Here is a 21432-nt window from a genome sequence, read left to right as displayed (position 1 = left end):
ATTAGAGATGAAAGTGAATGGTGAGCAAAAGAATTAATCATGTGTAAGTCTAATCGTGTAATTTAGACTGACTGTAAATTGTAGTTTGAAGGGCAAAAACATGACTATCACTGAATCCTTATATTCATGATAACTCTGTTTTGTTGGTTTGATTTCTTCTATAGGTGTACAGAAGATGGGTGTCCACATAAGAAATTTTTCCACACACGTTTTCTCATGCGAATGAGATTAACACCAGATTGTTCCAAAATGTTGATCTCAACATCCTCTGGATATCTCTTGATTTTGCACGATCTTGACTTAACCAAGTCTTTAGAAGTAGGCAGCTATCCCATTTTGAGAGCAAGAAGAACTACATCAAGTTCAGGTAAGCTTTTCTTTTTTGAAGAATTTTCCAAAGAATCTCAGACATAGGGATGTTATCTTCCATTCTGAGAATGATAGCAGGAAGAAGGGAAGACAATTAAAAGACATTCTTTGGAAAGGTCAGTGAGAGCTTTTTCTCATGGAAATATAATTATCTATATGTATCTCTGACATAGCATTAATTTGTGCCTCTGATTACAAATGATCTAGGAAGAATAACTGCTAACTCTAAAAATATTTCCATTAGCATTATGCTAGCCAGAAAACCTTTCATCAGTATTTCTAAATTATCACTATCTCAAAAATTAATGATGATCTGAGGTAGTATCAATTTTTTTAAGTTCTGGAACCCACTAGAGCTTTTAAGTTATAGTCAATATGGAATTTTAGTTTTAATTCTGTAGTGTATCCTAGACTTCCAAATGCTCAGACACAGGTAGCCAGGGCCATCTTACCTCATGACCTCTAAACATCCTCTTGCTGAAGTCCTGTTCCTTCTTCTATTGCTGATTCCATCGGACTTAAGTGCAACTGGGGCTCAGAAAAATCTATGCACTATAATTTATCCACATTATGTGATAGAAACTGTATTTCATCTACCTTTGGGAAAAAGAGGGCTGATCTGGGAACATACCCACTTGGAACACATAATGTTCATAAAATGTTATTAAAAATTAGCTTCAAATGGTTAGACTCTTTCTCCTGTGTGCATAGGGCCATTTCTTTGGGAATGTGTAGGCCTCATTGTACTGCAACTGCCCAATTGCTAAAAGTAGAAATTTAGGTTTTACCAGTCTATTTGCAAGCAAGGGATATAATCCTTTTGGATTCAGATTTCTTTTTTCTGGTTAAACATTAATAATCAACTTTAGCTTTCTGAGAAGCAGTGATTTAAAGGCCTAGTTGGCATTTTGTAATTAAAAAACTAAGTAGGTTTTCTGACCTCTAAGGGTAATTCTGATACTTAATAACATCAAAAGGAGCTAATTTAATAAGAAGCTCCCACAGAAGTGTGGGGCCACTAGAAAAGTGTGATGAAAGAGATTGCTCTTTAGAGTACTACATCAAACTTAGCTATCTGATATTCATTTTATTTTCCACAGATTTCAATGTAAAATTTGTACTGCATTTCAAAGATAGTATTCACATAATTTCAAGAATGATAATAGAAGTTTTTGCTATGCTTTAAGAAAGATCTGTTCATGTTCTCGGTAATGAGCCTGTTATTTGGACCCTATTCTAACATTAAACAATGGGCTAAACAGCTCAGTTTTCACTCTTATTGATATTTTTTATTCCATTTCATTACACAAATGATGCGGAACAAATGATGCTCCTGTGTTTATTTGGTTTTTCATTTATATTTCACTTAAGCTAGTCATTAGTATAGAAGATTTTAGAAAGGGACTAGGCCTTAGATAGAACACTTCAGAGAGCTGTCCTATCTTAATCTTAATTATAATAAGCCAGTTTTAAGTGGACATGTACTTGCCATATTTCAGATGGATTTTAATAGTATGGCTCAAGTAGCTGATTAAAAAGTTAAAAGATATCACCAAAGTTTCGCTAGGTGTATTGTCAGAACTTTTTGTATTTTTAAGATCTGACCACTTCATCAAGTTCATCTGGTCCTAGAGTTTCTGGTTCACCTTGTCATCATAGTGATTCTAATTCATCTTCTGAGAAACACATGTCACGAGCCTCGCAAAGAGAAGGTAGGTTAAAAGTTGGATGTTATAATCCTGCAACAAGTGTTTCTACCAAGTAGCTTTCTTTGGTTTCTTTAATCCATAAAATGAGCCAAAAAAGATGAGGCTGTTCCTTGCCCCCCTCAGTTATCCTTTTCAAAAAGCTAAACAGGGTCTCTGGGTTTGAGTATCTTGGGCTTAAATTGTAGTTGGAGTTTAAACTTAGATTTTTATTTCCTGGACTTGGCTTTGTGTAGTTTGGAGAGGAAGTAGTTGGGAAATATAGATCCCAATCAAGGTTACTATGGAAATTAAGTGAGATTATGCATGTGACAGTGCTGTATAAATATAAGAGGATATGTTTATTAGGTGCTTGTGAAAGTCATCTGGTTTCAGCCCAGTAGACTTTTTATCTGCCATTTCCTTCTCTGAGCAATGCCGGACAGGCTCAGAGGGCTGGTGGGACAAAGCGAGCTACAATCTGGCCCTGTTCTGCTTTCCCCCGTTTTCCCCAGCCAGTCTGGCAGAGCTAGCTGCTTAGCCTGTCCCTTCCATCTTCTAATTGAAATGCTTTCTCCCCATGCAGATTTCACCTACAGTCCCTCTCCAAACTAATTCACATCTAAACTCTTATAGCACATTTTGTTTGTCCTCTTTATAGACTGATAGCCAGACAGTTTTTTTTGTAATTTGGGGTCACCTTTTGCTGATAATCATGTTTCCTATCTAGCTATTTTTGGAAAGGATTATACATTAGATTTGTAATTTGTGTTTTCCCTAGGAGGCCTCACCTTTTAAGTGCTTGATAAATGCATACTTGATTATTTTGCATGCTTATTTATGTGAGTAGAATGGTTTGAGCACCCTTCCTAACCTAACCTATAGCTTTATCCACTTTCTTCTGGATGCTGAAGACTGTGATGTTTCACTTTAAAGTTAAAAACTCTTCCTCTTAAATTTAGAGATTTATGCCCAGATGTGTAGCATTTCTTCTTTAATTTGTAGCAGAAACTTCTTTTACAGGTTCTGCCGGTTCTTCTCCTTCTTCCTTGGCTATGGGAAACAAGCCAAGGCTTTTTTTTTTTTTTTAATTGATTTCAGAGAGGAAAGGAGAGGGAGAGAGATAGAAACATCAATGATGAGAGAGTCACTGATCGGCTTCCTGCAAGCCCCCCACTGGGGATTGAGCCCACAACCTGGGCATGTGCCCTGACCAGGAATCAAACCCTGACCTCCTGGTTCATAGATTGATGCTCAACCATGCCAGCCAGGCCAATCAAAGGCTCTTAATAACCACTGAAAAAAATCTTTATTGATTAACTAAACCGTCCATGAGAAAAGAGAAAATTTAAGAAAAATAGTTCACAAGCTTGCTTGTTACTTTGGTAAACACCAAAACAAAACTATATAGCAGTTGTATGCTATGAAAAGTTACATCTGGGAGAAGAGATGATGTATTGGGAGCCTGGGCAGAGAGAACAAGAAAATTTGGGAGTGGAAAGAGAGAAGGTGGGCTTAGAGGTAAGGTTGCTCTAAATGTTGGAAACCCTGGGTCTTTAGGTGTCAGCATATGTTAGCACCATACTTTGGCAGATATGATGGCTGTAAAGAGCAGAGGCCTTCAAACTTATTTCAGGATTAAAACTATTTTTGACATGAAATTTGCTGTGGATTCTTAGGGATTTAGCACAAATAAAAGTGGAATAACTCTGGTTCAAGTGAAATTAGGGAAGCCCTTGACCTACCCCATCTCTACCTTGGTTTCCAGGTGGTTCCCCCCCTTTTGCCAGCTGTTGAGGAACCTCCAAGGAGCACAGCTTGGAAACCACTAGTTAGCTATTTAGAATGGGTTTATTTTCTGCTTTTGTTACAGATTTTCAGAATTAATTCTGGAAATAGGGATTTGTTTTTCTCGAAAATTAAAGTTTAATCACATGTGAAATCATTATTTAGGTATAATTTGGTTGTAACAGTGTAATTTGGAGCATCACAGGTTCCCATCAATGCTAGTAGTCTAAAGGGAATCTTTTAAAAGAAGGTACATCTTTTTTGAGAAACAGTTTGCAAAGGGTTTGACAGAAGGAGCTCATTATCTTCAAAGGAACTCCTTCCACAGGAAGAGAAGTGTTGAAATATTTCTCTTGATATTACACTTTTAAGCTGCTTTCTCACAATGTCTGTACAAGTGGTTCTTCACATATCCGAGGCAGATGAGGTATCCCCAGTAGTAACAATGGCTCTCTGCAGCAGTCACTTGCCTTAGAGCTACGTAGAAGGAGATGATGGGCCATACCAGAGTACCAGGAGGATGTATAATTGGCAGTGTCTCCCACCCCTTGTTTTGACATGCTTCTGTGTGAGTGTCCTTCCTCGCCTCCAAAATTATACATCTATTTTTGTTTACAGTACTGTCCTTGGTGGCCATAAGTCCCTCTCCTTGTACACATAGCCTTTTATTTATATAATGGCAGTCTTCATGGCTTCCAAGTATTTCCTTCTCTGAACCAGATCTTCTGAGATGAGAATTGTTATCTTTTACTTTTTCAGATTCCTCTCATGTCACATAACTTTGATTTTACTTAAATGAAGAGCTTTCTGAGATATAATCCAAATCAAATGGACCTCTAGTTAGTTTTAATGCATTAGCTTTAGGTCATTGGTGATTCTTGCTATAGGAACTTGGATTCTTTAGTTCTAGTCATACCCTTTCCCCATATCCTCACCCCAAAGACATACTCCGTACATTGAGGGCACTGTGGTTTTTTTTTTTTTACATTTGGTAGCATAATGCAGACAAAGGAATGAAGGCATAGTGGCTGGCTGACAGAAATCAAAGCTTTTTTTTTTTTTAGAAATCAAAGCTTTTTAAGAAATATTTATTTTTTAAAGTATTTTTTTACTTTTTTATTGAATCCTATATAATAAAAGGGTGATATGCAAATTGACCCTAACAGCAGAACGACTGGGAATGACTGGTCACTATGACACACACTGACCACCAGGGGGCAGACGCTCAATGCAGGAGCTGTCCCTTGGTGGTCAGTGCGCTCCCACAGGGGGAGCTCTGCTCAGCCACAAGCCAGGCTGATGGCTGCCAGTACAGCGGTGGTGGTGGGAGCCTCTCCCGCCTCCTCAATAGCGCTAAGGATGTCCGACTGCAGCTTAGGCCTGCTCCCCGCGGGGAAGTGGACATCCCCCGAGGGATCCCAGACTGCGAGAGGGCACAGGCCGGGCTGAGGGACCCCCCCCCCCCCCCAGTGCACAAATTTTTGTGTACTGGGCCTCTAGTTGGTTAATAAAACTATATAGGCTTTAGGTGTACAATTCTATAATACATTATCTGTATATTGTATTGTGTATTCACCACCTACAAAAATCAAGCTTTGAAAAGCTGCCTTAGTTCTTTGATAATACAAATTCCACATTCTAATTTTCTTGTATCTCAGGAGTTTCACCACGAAATAGTCTTGAAGTCTTAACCCCTAAAGTTCCTGGTGAGAGAGACCGTGGAAACTGCATCACATCTTTACAGCTGCACCCAAAAGGCTGGGCCACTCTTCTTCGGTGCTCAAGCAACACTGATGATCAGGAGGTACGGGCAGCAGGACTCCACCTTCAACAGGGCCGACTGAACAAAATGCCATGTGTGCTTGAACCCCTTCTTCCTCCCCTCTGGCCTTGGTGTGGCAAGCTGGGGAGTACTTTAAAGCAGTGATCAGCTCAGATTGTGCCCAGCTTTTAAATTCTTTTCTCCTTCATCTCATCATAAAAAGCCCTTTATATAGTAAACATAAGACAGATGTTTCAGTTAAGCTGGCTAACTGTGAGGTTTTGCTAAGCCAGTTGAGTATAATAATTTTCTCTTTTAAAAACCAGGGGAAACTTTGGAAAAGGAAGGAACTAAACTGAGACTAGGGGAAAAGGTCTTATATGACCTTATGATTTTCAGCACTCTGAAAAGCAGGAGTCCTTGCCCTAACCCGTTTGGCTCAGTGGATAGAGCATCAGCCTGCAGATCGAAGGGTCCCAGGTTCGATTCCTGTCAAGAGCATGTACCTTGGTTGCAGGCACATTCCCAGTAGGGGGTGTGCAGGAGGCAGCTGATTGATGTTTCTCTCTCATCGATGTTCTAACTCTCTATCTGTCTCCCTTCCTCTCTGTAAAAAATCAAAGTATATTTAAAAAAGAAAGAAAAGCAGGAGTCCTTTAAGAATCTCACTAGCTCTAGAATCTGCAGCTGAGAAAAGGAGAGAAGAGAGCCATTGAAACGTGTAGGGGAGGTATTCTAGGGCTTGACTGTCTTAACCCTTGAATTTTTAAATATTAAAATTGTTACTTTCAGAAAAGGGAATTATTACTACAGAAGTCACACTGGCCTTTGTGAATAAAAGGCTTTAAAGCATCATAGTACAGAATAACCCTAGCTTATGAAGATAAGAGGGTACAAGGCTACAAGTTCATTAGTTGCAAGGGGGGTAGCATTCATCTAAATGATTTCTTACAGTTCTGTGGCTTTAGCATTCTGTTGAGTTGTGTGTTTTTTAAAGAAGCACTATTTGAGGCTCTATAACTTTGGTTTATCCCTCTCCTCTCTCCCTAGTGGACTTGTGTCTATGAATTCCAAGAAGGAGTTCCGGTACGACCTGTCTCACCTCGCTGTTCTCTACGACTGACTCATTACATTGAAGAAGCCAATGTAGGCAGGGGTTATATCAAAGAACTTTGCTTCAGCCCTGATGGGCGAATGGTTTCTTCCCCACATGCCTATGGGATTCGATTGTTGGGATTTGACAAACAGTGCAGTGAACTTATTGACTGTTTGCCCAAAGAAGCCAGTCCCTTGCGGGTGATCCGTTCTCTGTACTCTCATAAAGATGTTGTACTGACGACAAAGTTCTCCCCAACACATTGTCAGATTGCCTCAGGGTGCCTTAGTGGACGGGTTTCTTTGTATCAGCCAAAGTTTTAGGCACAACTTACAACAAAATAAGCAACTCTTCTGGTGTTTGACATATAAATTGCTTCAATTGAGGTGAAGTATTTTCTTTTTTAGAAGATCTTAAAAGTTTGGGTCAAGATCCTGATTCTTATGAACACACCTGTGACCTGAGGACTTGGTCGTCCAGCATCATAGGGGCATTGCCAAGTTAGACTCTATGCAGCAGCATCTTTTGCAGCATTCCTCAGCTCCTGCTGATCTGTGCCACTGAACCCCAGTTCTGGTTATTTTGCATGTTAGCTCTTGTCGAGTTTCTTTTTTCTTTTTTGATTTTGGTGTGAATTTTGTGGACATTTAGCAGGAGTTTTGGTTGGGTTAGAAGAAATCTGTGACACTAGAATAAAACCCAAACGTTTGATGTTGGCATACTGATTGTTGAAAAAGAAATTTCATCTTCCCTTACCAGTATATTTGGTCTTTTAAAGTTGCTGTTATGTTTCTCAATAATGAGCACAGATAATGGCATTATTCTCATAACTATTGGATAGTCTTTCAACAAAATGTCTTTTAAGCTTCCTGTTAAAATTATACATATTTTTCACCATGAGAGGGTTTTGTTGTGACATTCTAGAAAAAATATTATCACCTCTCTTTGTAATTTACTTTACTTGTATGAATTTTAAAATCTCTAGCATGTGTCCTTACTTGGTATTTTGTTCCTGTCAACAGCATTAGGGAGGAAGAGGGGAGAAGGAATGAGCTTTGGTTGTTTCTGTTGTTTAGAAGAGAATTTATTTATTGGATTAGTACACTATCTGACCACAGAGTGATGAGGACAGTGTGGCTCAGATATTCTGTTTTCTCTGCCAGATTATTTGAATCACACAGGATGACATGTTATAGTATTGGGGTGGAGGGGGAATCGAGAGTAAAGAGATGGGTTTTACTCTTATTTCTTTCATGAGCCAGATGGCACAAGGTCAACTCTTAGCATTAGTGAGAGGAGAACTGCTGTCCTCTTCAAGCTGTTGGCATAAATGTGGTAGTCAGTGGCTTGGATGTCAAGACCGAGCTGATATGAAGACCTTTTGTTGTGTTTTGTTATGGAGCACAGCAAGTAAAAAGCATATATCAGGGCTTAAGCCCAAGGCCGACTGCTCTGCTGAAGTAAGGGGCTTTCCTTTAGTCTCCTCCACTTTGAATGGTTTGGTGTTTAGAAGGGGTTTGCCAGAAGCTAGAGTAATTTAAGTCACATGCTGGCTTTTTCCCTCTTAGATAACATTCTCTTAAGCCAGTTGCTCTCAAACATTAGGGTACATTATAATCATTGAGGAGCTTGTGAAAAATACAGAAAATGCCCTTACCTTAGGAGATTCTGATTCTGCCAGGGAGAAGACAGGAATCTGTATTTTAACAGGAACACCAAGTAACCTTTATTCAGATGGCCCCTGGATCACTGTTTATAAAACACTACCTTCAACATCAGTAAATACTTTTGTACCCATCAGGTGCTTAAGACAACTCCCAGAAGGTGTTTTGATTATTTTTTAATAATAAGTAAATGAAAGCAATTTTAGTGGTAGAAAATAACATAAAGTGAACTCAATTTCATTTTTTAAGGAATGAGAGAAGTGACTTGCCTAAGGTTATCCTAAAAAATTAGTGGCAGAGCCAGGACTCAAATTCAAGTCTCCTAATTCCTTGCTCAGGGCAATTTCTACTGTATTATGCTGTCTGTTAAAACAATGACTATGAACACTTTATTTTGTCTTTAATTTGTATTATTGTGAATACCCTTAAACTGGCTAAGACATTGGAAAAAGGAAGGCATGGGAGTAGATGCTGAGAATTCCAGCCATATGAAGAAAAGTATTTTAAATTTTATAGAAATGTTTAAGCAACCCAAATACATGAATAAAAATGACTGTTTTGGTTTTTTTTGTAGGACCTACCATACAGCCATTCACACATGTATAAAGGTTACATCTCACTTGGGACAATGTTGGCCCTAGGACAAATTTTTAAAATTAGATCAATTTACCATGGATGTTTAAAATTCGGAAATTTTTTCGTCATCAAAAAAATTATGACAAACTACAGTGGAAACACAGGTTTGACATAAACTTAAAAAAACACATTTAAAAAGTTTTTGAGGCAAAAACACTTAATGTTAACATTAAAAATAAGCTACTGAGTGTAACAATTGTATTGATAATCAAAAGAAGTTTCCATAAATTGTATCACCTTTGGAGAGAGTTCCATGCTCATATTGCCCAGCTCTAAACTTCAGTCATGATTGTTTAACAACTATAGAGCATCTATCACATGTCAAATATTGGACATACTTTACTACTAATCCTCACAGAAACCTTACAAGGTAGGTGGAGGAGTACCAATTTACTTTGGAGGAAATGGAGGGTCAGAAAATTTAAGTGATTTGCCTTAAGTCACAGAGCTGGGTGGCATCACTGGGATTCAAACCCTGGTCTGTTTTAGTCCAAAGCCTGTGCTTATTACCCTCCCATTGTGCCCTTTGGTTGGTAAAGGATGGTAAACTGGCCGGTTAATTTACTTGTTTTGCATCCTCTGGAAGTTCTTTATTACAGCTGGCTTACCTTCTGCACCACATAAAAGAACATTTACAAGATTAACAGTTTCCATTAGAATTAATACTATAAACTGCAGAGCATACATACAGTCCATTCCTAACTAAAAAACCTCAAGCAGGACATGTAACTGTAAAATAAAGAAAAATAGAGGATAAATAGCCTTATTAAAAAAAAAAAATAGAGCCTCACGGATGAAATGGGCTGTTAATGTAAAAATTAACAGCCAGCAAAGAGAACCTTCGTTCTCTTTGAGGTATGGTCATGATCAAAAAGTCACCAGGGATATTAAGGAATTAAAAGTCTTCAGGAATGGTATACTATTAGAGGAAATTACATCTTATAATTAAAAGGTCCCATTTCACTTACAGTGTAAAATCTAATGTAGTGTTTTTTACTCTAAATTTTATTTAGTCATTTTTATTCATGATAATTGGTAAACGTATTATAATTGGTAACATAGTATAATTATTGGGAAGTGTAGTATAAACTATACTTTGGTTTTAAAAAGCTTTCTGCAGAACAGTACCTTTATGGCAATGCTATGTTGAATGAGTTTAGGAACATCAAATGCATAGTAGTTCCTTATTTTCAATTGTGAAAATGAAGTGGCTAAAGCAGATGAGATCTCTATTTTAATCTTTTGAAGATGTGTGTGGTCTTTTTCCTCAGAATCCCAAAGAACATGTATATTTTGTCATTTCTGCTTGTTACATCCTGAGAAGAAGCTATACCAAAAATTTTAGAAAAACAAGGAAAAGGTAGATCACACGTTCCCCATTTCTGTCTAGAACCAAGATCACATTATACTATTAGTATTAAAGTTTTGTTTGCTAGAAAGTGCAGTGTAGGAAAAATATTCTGAGAATCTTTTAAAAGCCTAATGTTTCCCAATTTGTCAGAATATATGGTATTGGCATCCATAAATACCTGTTAAACCTGTGTTTAGTAAGAGAAATATTCTGATAACTTACTAATGACAATCATCCCCATTTAGTGACCAGCAGTGACAGAGAGCTATGAAATTTCATTACGTAATAAACTGTGTTGGTCATAAAGCATATATATGAATTTTTGGATAACTAATGCATATCTCTTAAGTGCCAAAATTTAAAACTTGTAATTCTTTTTGATGTCTTTCAAATATGTTAGTATATCTCCCTGCCTTCTTCTTAAACAGCATGCTCAGTATAATTCACTTTTTCATGATGAAAAGTAAAAGTTATATTCATGTATCATTACAAATATTCAGTGAGCTCTGATGTATATAAAATAATTCATAAAATGTAAAGGGCTATAACAAATATGAGTTAATATCAATTATTATAAAGTGATTCCCTCAGCCCTGAGGTATATGTAATCGTTTGCCTCAGATTGCTAGTGTTTTGTTTTTAATTTAAAAATGTTTTATATCTGCTAAGCAGTTTATTCTGTCTCCTTCCACACTATCTATATGCCTGCCTCTAAAAGATTCCCCACTTCTTCTAATGTGCTGTGTTCATGTTATGAGCTGGAACATGAGATAACCAAGCCTGCTTAGTGTCTGCAGATCTGGACAAGCTCTGGGTACACAGGCTTTGAGATGGCTCTTTTGGTTGTTTACCACCTTTCTGACAGGTTCACAATAACCTTCTGGATAATATAAGTTTCCAGTAAAGGCCTAACCTAGTGTTCTTTTTTTCAGTTGCCACTAAGTAAAATACTTCAAGCGAAGGGTGTTGCTAGATTAAGGAACAAACAGCAATGTACCAAAGAATAGCAAAGCAACAACAAAGGCTCTGTATTTGCACAGGAGTCTTTCATGCTTTTAAGAAAAAAGAATACAGAGGGGAAAACAATGAAAATTAAATCCAGATAGACTTAAGAGTATTTTTTATGCCATTAAATAACTATTAAAATATATGCTTAAATTATCACATGTTGTTACAAAGACACAGTTTAGTCTCATTGCAGAATAAGATTGTACCAAAATTTATACTCTAAAGATGATTCCTAAGAATTTCTCCCATTCAAATGATAATAGAAATGATTATCAAAAGGAAAGTCTCAAATGTACCAGTATTCTCTCTTTAGTTATAAATGAATAAGCGGTAGTAATATGGGTTTTATCAAAGTTCCAAGGAACACATCTCACATACACACAGATCCTATATGTATGTGTAATAATGTCACTATAAATAAAAATGTCACCCAGAGGTAATAAAATAATTTTTAAATTTAAATCTGGTCTAACGTATTTAAAATAGAATTTTCAGCTTTCCTAAGTTTCTTCCTCACTTTTCATGGTTTTTACCTTAAAAATGGAATATTTGAATTTTTTTTTTTAATTCACTATATTTCCAAACTGTGCTTTCTGGTAACTTTTAGATTCACATTTTCAGGAAATTATTGCCCTATACAATATACTAGACACCAGGAAGTTTTCTCACTGGGCTCTGAAGTGCTGTAGTTCTTATGCTAGACTGTAAGCTCCCTGAGGGCAGGGACTGTCTTATTTATTCTTGTATTCTTGTACAGGATCTGACAGAGTAGTTGCTTCATAAATGGTTGTTGAATGAATCAAATGAACCTTCACCATATGCGGCCTCAAATTCCCATGAAGCCAGAATTATTCAGCACTAAAGGAATCCATCATTTATTATCACAGTGAACACACTGTGCATCAGAGTCATACCTGTGGTCAGAAAAGCTATGCCAACTCATTGATCTGGAAAACTGCAAGTTTAAGACTCAGTATTTCATTCAACAAACATTTGAACCCCTACCATATGCTTAGTCCAGTACTAGGGACCCAAGGGACTAAGGTTTTCGTATTCCATAGGTGCAGCTGAAACAGACTTCGATGCAGGGCGTGTGACCTGTGCAGGCATATAGGGCTCTGCACTGAGAAAGGTCCCATGCTTGGTTTAATGCTTGGCTAAAGCCATGTTGAAATTCTTAATTTTTTCAACAGGGGACCCACATTTTTATTGTGCACTGGGCTCATACATTATGTAGCTGGCCTGGCTTGGATATTATCATTTTGATACAATGGAAACAAAATAATCCTATATAATAAAAGCCTAATATGCTAGGTGTCTGGTCAACTGGTCGACCATTCAACCAATCAAAGCATAATATGCTAATGATATGCTAAGGCTGCTCAACTGCTAGCTATGATGTGCACTGACCACCAGGGGGCAGATGCTCCAACCGGTAGTTTAGCTTGTTGCCGGGGTCTGGCTGATTGGGACTGGGTGAGACAGGGCTGGACACGCCCTGGAGCCCTTCTGCAGTCTTCCCCAGCCCTGATGGTACACTGGTGGGGTCCCTCGGCCTGGCCTGTGCCCTCTTGCAATCCGGGACCCCTTGGGGGATGTCGAAGAGCCGGTTTCGGCCTGACCTCTCAGGCCAGGCCGAGGGACCCCACTGGTGCACGAATTCATGCACTGGGCCTCTAGTAAGAATTATATTATCTTTTCACATTCATTGAACTAGCCATAGTGCATGATTTAATAAAATAACTTACAAAATTTAAAATTAAAACAGAAGTACTCCCTTCCCAACAAACTTTTTAAAAGATCAAATGTTTTTCATTTAAGAATTAGGAAAACTTTCTAAACATGAAATTGGCTTTCACCTTTTCAATTGAATTATTTTTTTGTGTGTGTTTTTATTCAATTGAATTATTTTGAGTTTTTCAAATGGATGAATGTAGAGTTGTAGGTGAATTTATTATCTAATTACATACCTATATACAATTTTAAGGTTTTAATCTTTTATTAATATATGCACTGAATATTTTAGTATAAGTCTACCTCATAATGTGCTTTTAAAAAATAAATGCTACTTTGAAACACCTGACACACTTTTTGTGTGTGGCTAACCTGTTTAAAAGGTTGATTGGCAAAGTGGCATTTAGCAGTAGTTTGAAAACTTTTGTTTAAATCGCTTAGGTGTTCATCTTTAGACCAGAATCAGGCATAACACTCTGGCAGAGGCAGGGATTTGGTGGTTCTTGTTGGTGAAAGTCTAAACTTTCTCAATCATGTAGCCCTATCAGAAAAAATTGGAGAATACACTCTAAATTTTGATTATTTATAAATTATATATATGCATATACTATTGTACAGATCTATATGTACATTATAAAACATGTACAGAGGTAAAGGAAAGTTTAAAAATATAACATTAAAAAAATCAGTCCCTTCCAGGGATCGCCTTGTGCTTCCACTGTACATGCAATTTTGTTTTGTGAAGATCATTGTTCTAAACACAGAACTGGCATTTTATACTGAAAACACATTTATTAAGATCTGATCCATTCACATCTGTTCATTTACACATTTATTCAATATGAATGTTTTGTAGAGTTTCATAAATTAGTTCTTTATTCATTGAAAATAATATTCATATAAATAGAAAGCATGGTTGACAAAATTCTACTTTTGTTTGTCAAGCTATATACAGTAATTGGTTCTCATGTAGACAAATTAGAACATGCTATTTTTTTTTCAGTGTTCCCTAAGAATAATTTAATATTATTTAACAGGGTGATTAGTGGTTCATTTCACCATACCACTTTAATTCACTAGAAAAATGATAATCAAATTTGGTACACTCACTTTTTTGGTAAGCCATTGAAGAGAAAAATAGAATAAATCCCTTTCAATTATTTTGTGAAATTAACCATTTAGATAAACTGATTTAACTAACCACAGCACTAATTATTTCAGTTATTCCAATGACTGACATGATATGGACTATTTAAAAATAGATTTTTTGGAGAAACCAAGATGGCGGCATAGGTAAACACCGGTGATTGCTGCCTCGCACAACCACTTCAAAAATACAACTAAAAGACGGAACGGACATCATCCAGAACCACAGGAAGGCTGGCTGAGTGGAAATTCTACAACTAGAAGGAAAGAGAAAAGCATACGGAGAATCAGAGGAGGCGCAGTGCGGAGGTGAAATACTAAGGTGCGGAGGTGCGTGCGGAGCGGGCTGGCGGCTGAGGGCGCGGTTGTCGTTTTCAATCGGGAGGGAGTCTCAGGCTCTGAGCTCCAGTTCCGGGCGAGTCTCTAGGGACCCAGACTCATACGGGAGAAGCGGGACTGTCTGGCATCGGTCAGAACCCGAGGGCAACTTTCTCTCCGAGGGGCTTGCAGCGATTAATGGGACACTGAGAAGCAGAGTCTCTGAGGGCAAGACTGAGAGCAGCCATAATTGCTAACCCCGCCCTGTTGATCCCGTGGGACCCGCCCCGCCCAAGCCCTGTAGGGAGACTTTTGCTGGATAGCCTCAGGCAAAGGCTAGATTAGCACCTCCCTAGAGATCCAGGAGCCAGGAAGCCCAGAGGTCAGAGTGGGACCATCCAGTTTGCAGCTCCGTGGAACCATAAAAGACACACTCAGGGGGCAGACTCAGTGAGCACCAAAGCCCCATCGAAGCAAGTCTAGCCCCAGAGGGGTGTCTCCAGCAAAGAAGTTCTCCCACTGCAGACACAGCTGATTCTCACAGCCAATTGGCCTGGAGGTCAATTCCTCTCAGTGATAACTACAACAATCAAGGCTTAATTACAACAAGACTGTGCACAAAGCCCACAAGGGGGTGCACCAAGAGTGTCTACCTCAGGTAATTGGGACACTTAGCACAGAAAGGCACTCTATCGACACAGCGAAGCATAAAAAATGCCGAGACAAAGAAACAGGACACAAACGACAGAATAGGAGGAAAGCAAACTGCTGGATATAGAGTTCAAAACCACACTTTTAAGGTCTTTAAAGAACTGTCTAGAAGCCGCCGATAAATGTAGTGAGATCTTCAAGAAGACTGGTGAGACCGCCGATAACTGTAGTGAGTGAGATCTTCAAGAAGACTGGTGAAACCCTCGATGTTGTGATAAAGAACCAACTAGAAATATAGCATACACTGACTGAAATAAAGAATATTATACAGACTCCCAACAGCAGACCAGAGGAGCGCAAGAATCAAGTTAAAGATTTGAAATATGAAGAAGCAAAAAACACCCAACCGGAAAAGCAAAATGAAAAAAGAATCCAAAAATACGAAGATAGTGTAAGGAGCCTCTGGGACAGCTTCAAGCGTACAAACATCAGAATAATAGGGGTGCCAGAAGAAGAGAGAGAGCAAGATATTGAAAACCTATTTGAAGAAATAATGACAGAAAACTTCCCCTACCTGGTGAAAGAAATAGACTTACAAGTCCAGGAAGCGCATAGAACCCCAAACAAAAGGAATCCAAAGAGGACCACACCAAAACACATCATCATTAAAATGCCAAGAGCAAAAGATAGAATCCTAAAAGCAGCAAGAGAAAGAAAATTAGTTACCTACAAGGGAGTACCCATACGACTGTCAGCTGATTTCTCAACAGAAACTTTGCAGGCCAGAAGGGAGTGGCAAGAAATATTCAAAGTGATGAATACCAAGAGCCTATAACCAAGACTACTTTATCCAGCAAAGCTATCATTCAGAAGTGAAGGCCAGATAAAGAGCTTCACAGATAAGAAAAAGCTAAAGGAGTTCATCACCACCAAACCAGTATTATATGAAATGCTGAAAGGTATCCTTTAAGAAGAGGAAGAAGAAAAAGGTACAGATACAAATTATGAACAACAAATACACATCTATCAACAAGTGAATCTAAAAATCAAGTGAATAAATAATCTGATGAACAGTATGAACTGGTGATTGTAATAGAATCAGGGACATAGAATGGGAGTGGACTGACTATTCTTGGGGGGGGGAAGGGATGAGGGGGGTGAGGGAAGAGATTGGACAATAATCGTGCACCTATGGATTAGGACAGTGGGTGGGGAGTGAGGGCGGTGGGTAGGGTGGGAACTGGGTGGAGGGGAGTTATGGTGGGAAAAAAGAGTAACTAATGTAATAATCTGAACAATAAAGATTTAATTAAAAATTTTAAAAAAATAAAAATAGATTTTTTTTAAAATTTAAAAGGAAATGATTATTTGGCATGCATTTATACTAATGAATCAACAACTTATATTAGTTTCCTATTCCTTTTTAAAAAAAATATATATATATATATATATTTTAAATATATTTTATTGATATTCTACAGAGCGGAAGGGAGAGGAATAGAGAGTTAGAAACATCAATGAGAAACATCAACCAGCTGCCTCCTGCACACCTCCTACTGGGGATGTGCCCGCAACCAAGGCACATGCCCTTGACCGGAATCGAACCTGGGACCTTTCAGTCCGCAGGCCGACGCTCTATCCACTGAGCCAAACCGGTTTGGCTTAAAATATATTTTTATTGATTTCAGAGAGGAAGGGAGAGGAAGAGATAGAAACATCAATGATGAGAGAATCATTGATTGGCTGCCTCTTGCACAACCCCCACTGGGGACCAAGCCCACAACCCAGGCATGTGCTCTGACCAGGAATCGAATCGTGACCTCCTGGTTCATAGGGTGATGTTCAAACACTCAGCCACACTGGGTGGGCTAGTTTCCTATTTCTGATGTAACAAATTACCAGGGACTTAGTGGTTAAAACAACAAATTGATGTTCACTGAGTTTTCTTCCTTCTGACAGAAGACAGGAAAAGTGGTGCTCAGTCTAGCATGTGTTCAAGGCACCTGGAGAGCTTCTTAAGACAGACTGCTGGGTCCCCATCCAGACTTTCTGATTTCATAGGTTTGTGGTGAGAGCCCCCATTTTGCATTGCTCACCCGTTCCCTGTGGCTGCTCTAGTTCTGGAAACCATAGTTTGAGAACTATGGATATTGAAAATGTAGTTAGAGTTTGGATTTCTCATGGATGCCAGATCCCATGGATCTTTATATAGATAAAGGAAGCCATTTTAGAGAAGATCTTAACTTTGGAGGTTGATATTATAGATGGACAACGTGCATCCCATCAACTACACCATTTAGTACATTGTCAGTTTGACAGTCCTTCAGCGAGAGCTAAGACTTTCCTAATTTAATATGATATTGAAGTTACTGAGCAGCGAGTTAAGCTAAGATCGTCTTACCTTCTCAGGAACAGACTGGTGCCCTGTGGCTTGTCTTCTAACTCAGAAAGAGGAGCACTGCTACAGTACTGCCCCTCTCTGGTGTGAGCTGGGCAGAGCTGCAGCCACCAGAAAAGGAACAAACTAACCATGGCAGAGACAACTCAAATGCTTCTTAACCTTTCTATAGGAAATAGCTGTTTCCATTTAAATTATGGGTACACTAGACTGCTGCATTAAAATTAACTTGCAAAAGCCTTCACTTTAAAAGGCTAGTCTTTGGGGAAAATGAAAGATCCAAATTTCATTGTGAAAAAATTACTTTTTAAAAGTTCAATACAAAGTATCAGATCTATTCTGAATACATTGTATTTATTAAGCAGTTATTACCTAACGAGAGGACCGATGCATGAAATTCGTGCAAGGGGCTTGGCCCTCACAGCCCCGGCTTCATCTGGAAGGTCGTTCAGGTGTTCGGTCTAATTAGCATATTAGCTTTTTATTTATATAGGATAGTATTTTTGTGCGTGTATATAATTAATAAATGTATATAATTAAAAGAAGGATGTCCTGGCATTTATTGAAAGTTGCAGAGTATTGGCAGGAAAATCATGATCCCTACCCTGGTCCCTCAAAGGGGTCAGTAGATTCCTCACCTCTGGGGTAGTCTCAATAAGAAATAAATTGATTAGGCTCTATTTTACCCACCAGCCCTGTCACAACCTGTGAGGGGTATTCTAAGAATAACTAAACTAAAAGAACTAAACTCAGTCTCTCAATATATCAGTAATACCAACTATTGTGATAAACCCCCAAATGATTTTTCTCAACATTTTATTATAAAAATGTTCAAACATACAGCAAAATTGAAAGAATTTTACAGTGAACATCTGTTTACCAAGATTCTACCATTAACATTTTACTATGCTTGTTTTATCAAATACTCCATCAATCCATCTTAATTTTTATGTATTTTGAATAAATTACATATATCTGTACACATCCTTCTAAAAATCCTCAGCAATACATATCAACTAAAGTTCAGTATTTTTTCTTTTGTTGAAAAATTTCATTGATGCCCACAAATATTAATGGCATGTCCTCTAAGTTTATACAAATGTATACACTTGTATACATTTGCCCAAACCTGTATCGATATACGTAGATTACAATACCACCATCACCCCAGAAAGTCTCCTCATGACCCTTCCCAGATAAGTCCCTTCCCCATCCCTCCCAGAAGCAGCCAGGTGTTTTTTTTCCCACCATAGAGTTGTCTGAATGTCATATGAATGGGATCATACATTATGCATTCCCCATGATGTTTTTAAAAGACAAATTCTTAGCCTGGCTGGCATGGCTCGGTGGTTGAGTGTTGACCTGTAAACCAGGAGATCACAGTTTGATTTCCAATCAGGGCACATGCCCAGGTTGTGAGCTCCATCCCCATTGGAGGGCGTGCAGGAGACAGCCAATCAATGATTATCTCTCTCCCTTCATCTCTGAAATAAATAAAAATACATCTTTTTTTAAAAAAACACCACAACAAATTCTTAGAAAAAGTGTCTCTGAAACAGGGAAAGTAATAGTGATAAAGACAACATCTGGGATCAGATTTTGAGTCATTCATTGAGCAGTTGTGAGACTCTCTAGTCTGTGGATACAAAGACATTGTGTCTTGAAGGACACAGCACACCATGGGAGAGCAGGTTGAGACAGTCACCACATGCACAGACCTGATCTAGCCTGGAGTCACTGGGGCATCAAGGGAGGTTTAAATTTTTACTTTGGAACTTGTCTCAGGCACCCAATGCTCTATTTCCACAAGTCTAGAATCTTATAATTCAAAATGATTTGTCTTTAAATAAGGGCAGTTTTATAGTACTGAGCAAATGTTGGCAAATTTGCTAAACAAATAAGAAATAAACAATAAAAGGCACAAATTGAAATTACTAGATAGTTAGCATTGCCCCCAGACACAAACCCAACACGCATTCCTGCCCCTGGACCCTGAGCTGCAGAAGCTTTGAAGAGCCCCAAAGCGCCACCACAAAGTTTTCATCCTCTTGGACTTCGCCTTAGCTTTCTCAAGGCCTCACACCTATTACATCTCCAAGTTCAGGCCCTCACTTAACTTCTTTCCTCTTTACCTTCATATTTTACACACAAATTACCAAAGAAAAGTCTTTAGTTCCCATACATACCCACTTTTTCCTACTTGAAACTATGCCTCTTTCCTAGTGGAGTGAGGAGTGAAGAGCCCAAAAACCCTGTACATTTCTTTCTTAAATGATTGCTTTCCCAGAAAACTAGAAGGATTAAGGGAAGTTCTGAAGCTTCTTTTTACCCAAGAGAAAGAAAGCTCTAGACTAGGAGCCACCCATTACTTGACCCTTGTAACTAAATGAATTTATTTCCCTTGTGTGGTGTGCTCTGTACCAGCAACTAACTGCTGACTAATCATGACTGGTTTTATTGTTGATGATTAAAACGTTCTTCTTGCCCTTCTTCATCACCTTCATTTGGCTTAGCTCTACAATTTACAGTGCCAGAAAGGATAAGGAAAATGGAGTGCCTGGACATACACGCAATCTTGACGCATGCAGGAACTTTTCTTTTGGTCTCAAATTGGCTACACATTTCTCAGATGAAAGGATAGCTGCCAGTGTTAAAAAGGAAAATCAAGAACTCACCAGTCATTTAGCTCATAAATGTTACGGACTTCATGTTTGTGCCACCCAGAAAGCTAATAGGTTGAAACCCTCAATGTGATGGTATTTAGAATTGAGGCCTTTGAGAGGTAATGAGGTGTAAATGAGGTCATGAGGATCTCTCTGCCATGAGAGGGCACAGTGAGAAGTCTGCACACTAAGAGGCCTTTCACCAGGAATCAAATCTGCCAGCACCTTCACCTTGGACTTCCCAGCCTCTGGAACTGAGAGAAATGTCTGTTGTTTAAGCCATCCACTCTATGGTATTTCGTTATGGCAGCCTGAGCAGTGTAAACATTCTTTCCTTAACCTCCATGACCCCTCAAGGAATGAAGGTCAGACAGGCTATTCCAGATGCTGTGATCCTGAATAGCCACGTGTCCCTTCACTCTGATTCCTAAAGAAATATTATACCTATCAGGTGTCAGTCACTTGCCAGGCACTTGAAACACTGAAATCTAGAGCAGAATCCCTGCCTTATGGAGCTGGCATTGGAAAGGGGAAAAAAGCATAAAATAATCACCATATAGTTAAAACAGGGATGTGATAGCAATAGAACATTTAAAAGGGGGACCTGACTTAGTCCTGCAAGTGTGGGCTGTATTCTCTAAAGTGGCAGTTGATCTCACTCTCAAGTCCTCAGCGGGAATTAATGAGTGAATCGGTGTACAGGGCAGAGGCCAGGCGGCTCAAGGAGGATGGAAGTCCTTGTGCTGAGGGCAGTGACTGGGCAGGCAGTTTTAGCTGGAGATGAGAGTAAAGGTGGCAGGGCCTGGATCATTTCATCTAAAAAGATCAGTCAGCAACATGAAGAATGGATTAAAGAGATGAGAATTTAGATAAATACTATTCTCAATTTCTGCTTCAAAATCAGATATGTTCATCTGGGAAAAACAAGTTCTCTATGGAAACTTCAGGGGCTAAATGGATTAAGTTGGGAATCAGCCTGCTGGGAGCCTGGGCGTGCTCTGCAGCTGTGTGAGCTCCTCTAGGTCCCTTCCCAGTCCTCCCTCGAGAAATATCCTCTACATCGGCGGTTCTCAACCTGTGGGTCACGACCCCTTTGGCAGTCAAACGACCCTTTCACAGGGGTTGCCTGAGACCATCCTGCATATCAGATATTTACATTACGA

General features: G+C 38.7%; 1 protein-coding gene across 6 annotated transcripts in view; it reads left to right on the top strand.

The window, feature by feature from the left end:
* DCAF10 (DDB1 and CUL4 associated factor 10) overlaps positions 1 to 11821 on the top strand; it is a 45950-nt gene extending 34129 nt beyond the window's left edge. For 4 of the 6 annotated variants that reach the window (XM_014462433.2, XM_023760324.1, XM_023760326.1 and 1 more), the window contains 4 exons: positions 165 to 367; positions 1968 to 2081; positions 5501 to 5646; positions 6655 to 11821. In XM_014462433.2, coding sequence (XP_014317919.1) covers positions 165 to 367; positions 1968 to 2081; positions 5501 to 5646; positions 6655 to 7023 — 832 coding nt within the window. In that variant the 3' untranslated portion in view covers positions 7024 to 11821. Of the gene's footprint in view, positions 1 to 164; positions 368 to 1967; positions 2082 to 5500; positions 5699 to 6654 lie in introns of all 6 variants that reach the window. The other 2 variants (XM_023760327.1, XM_023760325.1) reach the window with 2 other exon arrangements.
* The last annotated feature ends 9611 nt before the right edge of the window (positions 11822 to 21432 follow it).

The sequence above is a fragment of the Myotis lucifugus genome, unplaced genomic scaffold (assembly GCF_000147115.1).
Source record: "Myotis lucifugus unplaced genomic scaffold, Myoluc2.0 scaffold_180, whole genome shotgun sequence".
NCBI lineage: Eukaryota > Metazoa > Chordata > Mammalia > Chiroptera > Vespertilionidae > Myotis > Myotis lucifugus.
This window is presented reverse-complemented; position numbering and strand designations above follow the sequence as displayed.